Source organism: Thunnus albacares, chromosome 15 (genome assembly GCF_914725855.1).
Source record: "Thunnus albacares chromosome 15, fThuAlb1.1, whole genome shotgun sequence".
NCBI classification, from domain to species: Eukaryota; Metazoa; Chordata; class Actinopteri; order Scombriformes; family Scombridae; genus Thunnus; species Thunnus albacares.
This window is the reverse complement of record NC_058120.1, coordinates 4,431,657-4,442,881: the sequence shown is the minus strand read 5'-3', so window position 1 is coordinate 4,442,881 and position 11,225 is coordinate 4,431,657. Positions and strand designations below refer to the sequence as shown.

General features: G+C 39.7%; 1 protein-coding gene across 2 annotated transcripts in view; it reads left to right on the top strand.

The window, feature by feature from the left end:
- The first annotated feature begins 3,520 nt into the window (after positions 1 to 3,520).
- Positions 3,521 to 11,225, top strand: part of ccdc88c (coiled-coil domain containing 88C) — a 46,255-nt gene continuing 38,550 nt past the window's right edge. For both annotated transcript variants that reach the window (XM_044374770.1, XM_044374771.1), the window contains exons 1-3: positions 3,521 to 4,138; positions 6,835 to 6,947; positions 9,306 to 9,414. In XM_044374770.1, the coding sequence (XP_044230705.1) occupies positions 4,079 to 4,138; positions 6,835 to 6,947; positions 9,306 to 9,414 (282 nt within the window). In that variant the 5' untranslated portion in view covers positions 3,521 to 4,078. The remainder of the gene's footprint in view (positions 4,139 to 6,834; positions 6,948 to 9,305; positions 9,415 to 11,225) is intronic.

Below are 11,225 nucleotides of genomic sequence, written 5' to 3'. Positions count from 1 at the left end.
CATCATCATCAACCACACATTCAACCACATCTCATGGTCTTCATTAGTGAATGGAGCTTGCTCAGGAGTCATCAATGTGACCAAGATTTCATCCATATGTCACGACATCTAAACCAGTTTCATCCACTGCTGAAAGCCCTAAAATCTGGCTGAAAGCTTCGAGAAACTTAGCAAAGTGGATCTTTGAGTTGAGAATATTCCGTCACTCATACAGTTCCTGAGATCAAGAAGGAACTTCCACCAGCATTGTGTTCCTCCTCATCAGCAGCAATACTGTTTAGTCACATTTTTCATATATACAGTACATGTTTACTATCACCCAGTATGTGTTCAAGGTGCAAACCAGCAATTTAATGTTGCACTTCCATACCGTGATTTAAATATCCTGACTTTTAGTAACCAGTATCATGCCCCTATATTACTCCTACACCTCCCATAATGCAATCTTTCAAACTCTATGCAACCAGTTTGTGATTCAGGCTGTAATCAAAATGATTCTTTAAACCCAAGCCAAAATGACTCAACACTGGATTCATTTTCTCAGACTTCAAAAGCTTTTTCACTGCCACAGAAGACATTATACAGCTGTTTCCACAGGATCAGTAGCAGTCCTCCCATTAGTAGCACATTTGATTTATGACTTTGACATGAAACATTAGTGCAGTGCTCCTTTAAGCAATGTCAAAACAATTTAGGGATTATTATTACAACTTTTGAATCAAAGAAGAAAAGAGTGGTTCCCTGCATCCAGCAGAGTCTGTGGAGCCAACAGCATCAACTCAAACTTTCAGCAGCATTTAGATCCTCTGGTTGGGGATCAAAATCTCCAACAGGAACATGTAGACATTCAAAATACTGACAGAACTGAATCCTCATGGGGCGACTGTAGAGACCCAACAACACGTTTACTTAAACATTTTATAGATTTTTATTCATAAGCCTCCAGTAGAACACATTTTTCATATCTTAGTCCCACACAGGCATCATGCAGCTGATTATGAGCTCATTATCATTTGCTGCATGTGTATTCTATGCTGGATGTATTGGACCCCCCTGTTGGTTTGTTTTTATCACCTCTGACCTTTTTAAACCTTCAGTTATTGCTGTTTAGTTGCCAACACTGCTACATGCTGTTACCATTCAATAAACCTTTTCACAACATTTTATTTATTGGCAAGTCATAGTTGGAAAAGCAGAGCTGTAATTAATAAGATTAATGATGGCTACGTTCCATTTAGGTGCTCCAGTTCCAGGGTCCGGCTTACTGGCTGCCTCTACTGGGACATTTCAATTGAATTATTAATGTTATTAGTAACACCTGTGCTTTTCCTGCTGTTACAAAACCAAATGTCTACAGTGAAAAAGGCCTGTAATGGCACAAATGACTGGACACACACAGCACTTCAGTCTTAAAATTTAATTTAAAAGGAATCATACTTTTGTATACTGCCATGATTCTTTTAATTCTTTTTAGGTAATCAATGTTTTTTATGCATTATTATCACCACTTTTAGAATTAACTTCTCCAACTTCATTGCTGCTATTGGTTTAAAATGAGTCATGTCAATGTAGTCAGAAATAGTTTTGTAAAAAGTTTGAAGGATTATAGCTAACTTCTTTTTATTACTCCCATTACTATTACTATGAATACTCTCATTATCATGACTACTATCATTATTATAGGTATATTATATAACTGCATTTAAAAGAAAGCACACTGAGCAGTGTTCTGTCAATATTTGTTGTAATATTAGTTTAATAATATTCATAATCTGACTCTTTATGATTATATTTTATTTATGAATGTATGTATTATTTTTTCTTCTCTTCAGCCATTGGGGTAAGTAGGTGCTGACACTGGTTCTATGTTGATAATTTGCTGAATTTTAAGAGCTTTTATTTCCTGTTATAAAGATTTAGGACAGAGATGTTTGCACATCATGTTTCAATGAGAATGAATGTAGGTATTTAATTATGGCGTGTGAATGGAGTATGAGTACTTTCAAATCCATTTTATGTATGTCCATGTGCCCCAATCAAATGAAACAAAAAATGGTCATAGTGTTGTCTGTGGTAAATGTAGTAACACCAAGAGGCCACAGGTTGGTGCTGTCATCCAGATTATTGATGCCATGTGTATTCTTTAAGGTAGAACAATGTCCACTGCCATGCTGCACTCACTCAGCTCCACTGCTTCAGAAAAAGCGGTTTTCCAGTAACACTGTACCCAAACACTTTTGCCCAAAGGTAAAGTCGTGCAATGAGGCATTCCTTGTATCTTGCAACTTTTGTATTTGCTACATGTTTGGTCTGGTTGTTTACATGGATGGTGATGTAAATCTTTGCCATTTCCTGTCTGATCATGCCAAATCAAAAGTACACTCTGGATTTGAGTCTTCCAGAGAAATGACCCAGACTCCACCCATCACTCCTCCACATGTAATGCAGCCAAAGTGCACTGGGATCAGCATCAAAACACCTGACTTCACTTTCCAGTTAAATTCCTCTCTAAAGGTCGGTTAACTTGGACTGGGCCAAAGGAACATTTTCACTAACACTTCACTCACTCTTCAAGGTAGACAGCAGCCTTCATAAAAACTTCCAGACTTCATAAAATAATCCCATAGAAAAATACATATGATCTGCTGAAGTACAACTTTATCATTATTTTCTATTTTATTGGTGCAACTTCCTCAGCTCTTGTATTTCATGTCATCAGTTACAGCTAGTTTGCATTTGGCCTTTGTGCCCTTATGATCTGAGCTGATCTTTGGTTTCTTTTCAACCTGTTGTAAGAGTGATCAGAGAGTGTTGAGGCAAAGCAAGATTATTACCCCCAACACCCATCTGTATGGGCTAACGGAAATATTTCAAACACTTGTAAACAATAGGAATAACAAAGATGTATTTCTGGGCCTATTTTATTGTTTTGTCATTAATTTTTTTTGAAACACTTTCAAACATAATTTAGAAATGTTTCCATGGCACCAATGCAGTTTAATAAAAGACATTGACAGAAACATATAGGCTACATAAATGTTAGCTTTAAGCTGATGACTTCCAAATAGGAAGGTGTTGGCAAATAAACTATGTATCTGGTTAGCCAACTTAATGTAATATTTATATTTAATGTACAAAACAGTAGCCTAGATAGCCAATATAGTAGCTGATTGTTGTATTGTACAATGACATAGATGCGAAATTAACGTACTAATAAGGTAACTTAAAAAAACACTGACCAACTAGGGCTGGAAAGATAATAAATATGACAGTAGCTGACAAAAATCAACTAAAAAATACCTAAAAACTGTAGTTTTGGAAACCACTTGTCAGGACGGGAACTATCTTGCTCCGTTTAAACTCTGGCTGCTTGATTCTGTCTGGCGGTGACGTCAGCCTCAGAGAAACGCTTCTAAATTACAGGACTGTAATTGGTTAATTTATTGCAAGGGGCGGGAATTACGCTTCGTGCAGTAGTGGATTGGTCAGTATGCCTGTCAGTCAGCCCCCTGCCCCTGCCTCTGCTTTCACAGTCAGGTTGATGTAGAGACGGAGAGGAGAGAGGTGAAAGAGACATGCAGATGTAGCAGCAAACAACAGAAACAACTCTTTTAACTGTTTTTTCAATATTGCATTTTACTTTTTTCTACTCCGTTTATTTTTCTTTTCTTATTTTCACAGCGGTTTCGCTGCTTTACGGTCCGAGTCGTTGTAGCCTTGGCAACGTGAACAACTGTCCTGCGAAGTTTGGATCAAGTGTTTTTACCTTCAGCCGGGAAACAAACTGGATATTTACCCACTTTAACTGACTGGAATTCACTCTCTGTGCACATGGGCGCCGTTGGAAGTTTTTCGAACAGTTTTTGTCACGTTTAAACTTGTTTTTCAATTTTAAACCCGGTGTTTAAAGAAACGGAGCAGCGCGAGACAATAGTGAGAGGGGGAGAGAGGGAGAGAGCGAGCTCGTGCGGGGGGGATCGATGCCTCGCGGGGGCTTTGTTCTGTCCGGTGTGGAGACCTACCGCGAGCCTGCTGCGGATATCGATTGATTGATTGATCGGAAGCCGTTCGAGCAGCCATGGATGTGACTGTGTCCGAGTTATTGGCTTCTTTCATGGAGTCACCGCTCGTGGTCTGGGTGAGTGGGAGCTGTTATTTTCTGCTCTATTAGCTGTCTCAGTTTACGCACATTTTCAATTTACCAACTACCGTTCATTAACTAGTGGAAACAAAGCACTTTGACCCCTAATGCATCATTCTATAATAAGTTTCTCTTCTGCACCATTAGTGTAATCATTGAGCGTTGATTCTGTGTTACACTGAAGTGAGAGGGGACATATTTCTCAATGTTAAAGCCTTACATTGAGAGATTTTTTTGATGGTGTGTTTGGGACTTTCCACATTTAATTCCCACTCTTAACTGTTTTCTGTTTCTTCTGCCTCACCGATTACATCTGGTGCACCTTAACTCATCATTTGCCGCTGTTTCATCACCTCTTGACACTAAAATGTTGATGTTATTTAAGAATCTGTTAACCCAGATGCACTTAGTCTCCTGGTGGTACATCTGTTCTGTTGAGTGAAAAAGAATGAAAGTGCTTAAACAGTCACTTGTCATTGAGTGCTGTGAGTCTTCACGGTTTTCTTCTGAGCAAGCAGAACAGCAGCTGGTTTCACTGATACATCACAGTTTCAAGCTGGGAGTGAACAAGTGATTGTAAACCTCCTGAAATGATTTTTAGACTGAACACACTGTTAACATAATATATTTGTGTTTTATGCACCTTTATCTCAATGTGGTCTGTTATGTTTGTTTTACAGGTAGTTTGAAATCCCTAACAGACTTTGTTATAGATAACAGTTTGTGTGGCCGTGTTGAAGTTCCTGCAGGCCAGCCCAGACTATGACACCCAGCAGAGCAGTCAACAGGTTGTTAACCCTGTGGTTCTTCCTGTTTCCCCGTGACCTCACATCCTGTTGACCTGACCGGTCAACCACCTATTTTTCCCGTCTTTGTTGGACACGGACGAACACAATTCACTCGGCCACACAGTAGAAAGGCGACACAGGGCAACTTTCACCTTTTCAAACTTTCTTTTCTTCTTAATGCTCATGGGTTAGAGAAATGGGCTTGAGACCAGAAGGTCACCAGTACAGTCTCTGGACCGGATTTGATCCTTGGACCGGATTTTGGGATATATCTGGGTGGGGAAAATGAAAGAGCATTGCTTGCCTTCAGCAAGGCCCTTAATCCTCTACTGCTCCAGTGGAGCTGCTCAGTGGCCAGCAGATCAGACTGTGGTTGCACTGGGCAGCTTCCAGCTGTGCAACTGTGTGAGTTTGAGCAGGGCGTTCCTGAAAAAGAGAGCATTGCTCTCAGCAAAACCTCTCTGAATAAGTGAAAACTTGAAAAAATCTAATGTGCTGTATATATTTTTAATGCCAGTAATGTTAATTTGTACAGATCATCAAAGCTGCAACCAAGCAGCAGTTATCTGTGGCTGTGTGGCCATGAAGGTGCCTTTTAAATATCTGTAAAGCTGCAGTTCCTCTAATCACTAAGTGCAGGCTCCAAGCAGGCTCTCACTGTATTGAACATCGCTCTAGAAATAAATAGTCACTATTTTCTTCTCTAGAGGTTATATATAATAGCTCATTTCACTTTTTCTAACACGTGTCTTGGGGTGATACAGAATTTGTTTTATGCTCATTTTAAATTTTAATGCTAGATGGAGTCTGATTCAACTTCAACTCAGGGTATCTGCTGATAGCAAGTACCATCTGTGCTCTTTTTCCAGAATCTGACATTTGTAGATCTCAGTATGCAGAACACGCTGGGATATTTTTTATCTTGGGTAACATGAGGTCAGAGATTGCTGCGGTGCCAGTGGAATCAGTTGAGTTGAGTTTAGTATATTAGTTTATTTAACAGGGGCCATGCACAACACAGCCGTCGGGCCAGAGTTATCTATATAGCTACTTTACATCTGCAGTCCCTGGGCAGCAAAATATCACTGAATTTAATACTGACATCTACAAAGACACGGTATTTAATGTGGATCTGTCACATCTGGCTGATGCTAGATCCACTTAGCTAAGTCAGTATTGGCACCAACATGGATCATAATGGTGCATCCTTAATGTTTACCCTAGTTTTTTTTTTTTTTTTTAAAGCATTTAGCCTTTTATTTCATTGTGACTGAAAGATACAGACAAGAAACATGAGGAGAGAGAGAGGTATAACCTGCAGCAAAAGTCCCTGGACTGAATCAAATCGGAGACATTGTGGTTTTGTGGTAGAAGAAACCCTCTGACCGACATTGTCTTTTTGACGGGTAGTATGGTCTTCATTTTGAAAACATACATTGGCACTATTTAGCCTTTAAGGTTGCGGTTCAATGCCTCAACAGTAGGGCTGTGCGATATGACAATATATTTTGTGGTGATCTACGACAGGCGGAAGTCTCTGGAGAGCATGCTCCATGGGGGTATGGGGTCTATAGAGCATGTGCAGTATGCATGCATCTGGGTAATTTCTTTACAGTGGGAAGTGTTTTTTTGCCTCCATGCGTCACTGAGCCCCACCGCCAACACCATATATCCAGTTCTCTTTATACATCCACTGCTGAAGCACAGTTGATTTAATGGCGACCTTTGTCCCCGCCAACCTGAAAGTCAACAACAGCAACCAAATGACCAATACATGACTAGAAACATCATTACCGAATAACGTAGGATGTCACCAGCATATTTAGTTGAAAAGAAAAACATCAAGACAGGACATTTCTAGGTGTGATGGAGTGTCTCCTCTTTTCTGTCTTTGTCTGTCTCTAGGTGCGGACGTTGGGTCCGTTGGGTCCATGTGATGACGTGGGCTCAGAGGAGCGGGTCAACATGTTTATGGAGCTGGTGAACGGCGTCTTCCTGCACAAGATCATGACACACATGTAGGTAGCGCCAAAAAAAGCGAGAGTTCCACGTTTTTACAGCATGAGTCAGTCAAATTATCCTTTGGTGTGTATTTTTTGTGTATCTGGACCTGTGTATAAGTGGTAAGTGAATACAGTGTTTCCTGTGTGTGCCTTTGTAAGTGTGTTTGTGCAACCACATCCTGACTCGCTGGTTTCAGATTGGAAACGTCACAGCCAGATGTGCTGCTCAGGTCTGCAGCAAGAAACACTGTGTTTTAAGATGGAGTGTGAGTTTTACCAATTAGGGTCCCTTTGGAGCTGAGCTCAGTCAGTTCCCACTGAGACTCAGGATTTCCACAGGCAGGTGTGTAGCAGGCAGGTAAGACTGTGGTGCAGCAGATAGAGACTGGATCTACAGATATAAGGCTTAGTTCAATCTGTGCAGCTCTGGAAAAAAAACTGCCACTGCAACACTAACTGACAGTCATACAGGACCTCAGTGCTAGATTCTCCCTTTTTGTACTGTAAGTGAGTTGTAATAAGATATATCAAGCTTTGGCTATACAGACCATACTTGTAGGTAGGATCCATTTATTGTTGGTTTTGGTCTTTTCATGGGATTTGTTGACAATAAGTAAATTATAGAATATCACCAAACACATTGTTTAATTCTTACTGGAGTGGAAAAGCTTCTTAAAGCATTTGGACCCCAGGACACTAATACGGTCCTCATAATAATAATGATAATAATAATGAAACATACCTACGTGTTTGGAATCTAAATCTTGCTGTGTGCCCCATCCAGAGAGCCCTCTGTCCCCAATCACACCACATGTTCATATGTTAGTTATTGTCTTCAGAAACAATGATAATCATTCTATTGTTCTCCACACACTGAATGTAGGCTGGGCTGACTGGGGGGGTGATTAGGACTTGGTAGGGGTTTATGAGAAAGTGGGTTAGAGAGGAGGAGGCCAGGATGGAAGAGCTGTGAGCAATATTAAAGGAAAAGCACTCAGAGACAGTTGGCAAATCAGTCAGTCAGAGAAGCAGTCAGCTGTTAAATCAGTCAGTCTGTAAACCCGTTATTGTTTCAGACCTCTATATCGACCATAAAAGTGCAAAATAAATGTTGTTGTTTTAAATAAATAAAACAGAAGTAGAAAAGTCTGCTGCTGAAGATGTGCAGTCGAAACATTTGAAATAGCTGACAGACTGAGACAGGCTGAAGTTGAGGTTGTGGTCAAAATACATTTACTGAAAGACGCTGAAATGACACTGAAACCACTGAAACAAGTTGACATCTTGTTCATTTAAGTATAAGCACAGAGTGAAGTTACATCATTTGAAGTGAAAATGCTGAAAGCTTTTAAAATGTGGAAATGTAGGTAAAAATTAAGTTGGAAGTGTCAGTTGAAGTGTAAGCACTGAAAACTGTTTTTTTCAAGAGGAGATTTATGAGTCAGTATGGTAACCACACAAACTAGTTGTTGCATAGAGAGTAACTGCCAGTCATACATGTTGTGTAGCTAACTGAACCAACTAACGTTAGCTTTCTAGTAAGTGCCCGTATCTAAAAGGAAAAGAAATAATGTCATTTGTTTGACATATCTGACCAGACACCTGATTAAAATGCTGTTAATAATGCTTTGAACTGGTTTTAAATGACGTTTCACAAAAATAACACAACACACTGTAGCTCAAATTCCAAAACTTCATGCGAATAACGTCTAAATGAGTAAAGCATTGCTAAGGTTAGCATAATTGGATATTTTCCTCTCATTCTAAAGTACAAGAATGATACTAACTCTCTCTGTATGCAGACAGAAACAAAGTAATACCCACAGTTACTAAGGATTTGTAAATCTAACCTGATATATCTCTTGGTGACTTCCTGTTTACATAGTTGATTGAACAGCGCTACACATCCTAGCAGCTGATTTTAAGATAGACTTTACATATAAATGTATTGATGGATTTAGGAATAACTGGTACAACACACTCCAGGAGCTCAGATGGTAAGAGGCTTGTGAACAGACTTTCATTTTGCTGGCCTACCATTAAGGTGTCTTGAAGTCTGTTCACTGGTTTACATTTGCAGTAGTTTCCATTAGAGGTGAATGAGCTCCGACATCAAACTGACATCATGACAGCCATGGTAGGTCAGTCAGACAGTGTTGCCCCCCCCCCCCCCCTCCTCCTCTGTTCATATGCAGATCAGTCTGGCACAGGACGACATGTGGACATGTGTGGATGTGAACATAAATCCTTCTCCAACACAATAGTTACTCTGCACTTGGGGTGTGTGTGTGTGTGTATAAATCTTTGTCTTAAATAGCCACTAATAACGTCAATCTAAGTGCTTCTTGGGTGTGTGTGTGTTTGCCTCCATAGTGACCCCAGCCCAACCAATCAGAGGCTGAACAAGAATGTGAACAATGATATGGCGCTTCGCCTTCACAACCTAACTGTTCTCACCAGACACATCAGGACGTACTACCAGGTATGCACGCACACACACACACACACGGTGCCAACAGTGTGCTCACAAACTACGGCAACATTCATGGGTCAAACTGCACTACAATAGCCAAGCAACAATCCACACTTACATGATTATATTCAGTAGTTATATCACAGCACCACAGATGTTAATTTCTTTTTTCAGCCATGCAAAAGAGTGTGAACCAACTAGTTTCAGTTTCAGTGATCTTTTTATAAACTGCTAATCAATTACTCCAGTTGCTTCATACTCATTTGTAGATGACATCTGTAGTATTTTAATGTTAGACAATTTATAGTCTCTGTCTCTGTCTGTTGTAGATGCTATTGTGATTGAATCCTCAGCTGATTTGCTTGCCTGGGAGGCAAATCATCATTGTCATGTGTATATCTTCTGACATGTACTTATAGATCTGATGTTACAAACTTCAACGTCCCCCTCAGGCAAACACACACATATACATCCCTAAATCAAATCAGTGCGCGTGTGTGTCAGTCATGGCTGTATTTATGATGGTATACATCAGTATCGATCAACTTTGAACTTGCTGGCCAATCATCTTTTAGTATACTTGCTTAACAACCAATAATCTGCAGTGATCAATATTACCAGGAAGTGACTCAGTCCAATAGTGCGTGGGATTTTTGTCCTTCGAATTATTTAGTTGTTGTCATCAGATGACGCTACACACAGGGCACTTCTGGAGATGTGAATGTTTTCTGATGAATTAGAATTAATTTACTAAAAGAGAGTTTACAGTGAGATTTTCTCTAAGACACTTACTAACTTTCTCCAAAAGGAATGATCAAAAATGATGCTTTCTACTAAATGAATAATTTAAAGATTGAAACAATGCAGAAATAGCACCCTTGGTGCACCAGTGATGAAAGCAGTTGCAACAGGAAGACATAAGAAGATAAGTCAGTATTCAGTGACACATCTTGAAACTTGTCTTATGCTACAAAAGTCACTCACTCCACTCTGTCTGGTCTCATTGTGGCCTTTTAAGTGGAGCTGTAATTCAAGAAGGTTATGTGAAGAGGCTTGATGCTCCAGTAACATAATAACTGGTCTGTAGAAGTACTTACTCAGTAGGGCAATAGAATTTTCCTTGAAGAAAAAACTTTGTTTTTATATTTTTAAATAAAAAAACAACAACTTTTGCGTCGCATTTCAAGCTGGAAAGTCTAATACCAACTTCCTTCAATACATTTTATGTATGTTTAGGTTTCTGCTTTAGAATATTGATGACTTTGATTTCATGTCTTTGATCCCAAGGAAACAATTTTTCCTTGTCTAATAGAATTCTGAAAGTCATTATACACAAAGTCAGGGGAAAAATGAGTAGTTTTGGGTTTTTTTTGCCTGATTGTCAGGAATCTAAGCCTTCCAGTACCCTGTCTGTTGATGTGGGGAAACTAGAGGCAGACCATTTGGTGATACTCCTGCCAAAACTATGATATATGAGCTGTAGCTGTTAAACCTTTGGTCAAAATGTGACTGAATCATCCTGAACAGGAGGAGGAGGAACAGCAGAGAAGTAGATTGGGATGCAGGATCGGCTTCAAGTTTTTTCTTCACTGCAAAAACATGTTATTGAATCCATTGTTACTGCTGTGAATCCAGGCTGAACACAGCCTCACTTCATAAAGGGTTTCCATTGTGAAACAAGTTATCATCTCTTATTCTCAAGTTTGATATAGTTCAGTACTTCCTTTAGCCATCCTTCAAATTTAGAAGGTGTTACCTGTTTCCGTTTGCAGTAAAGCAGTGACAGCAGAGGTCATTTCCAGTGTGACAGGAAGATTAAC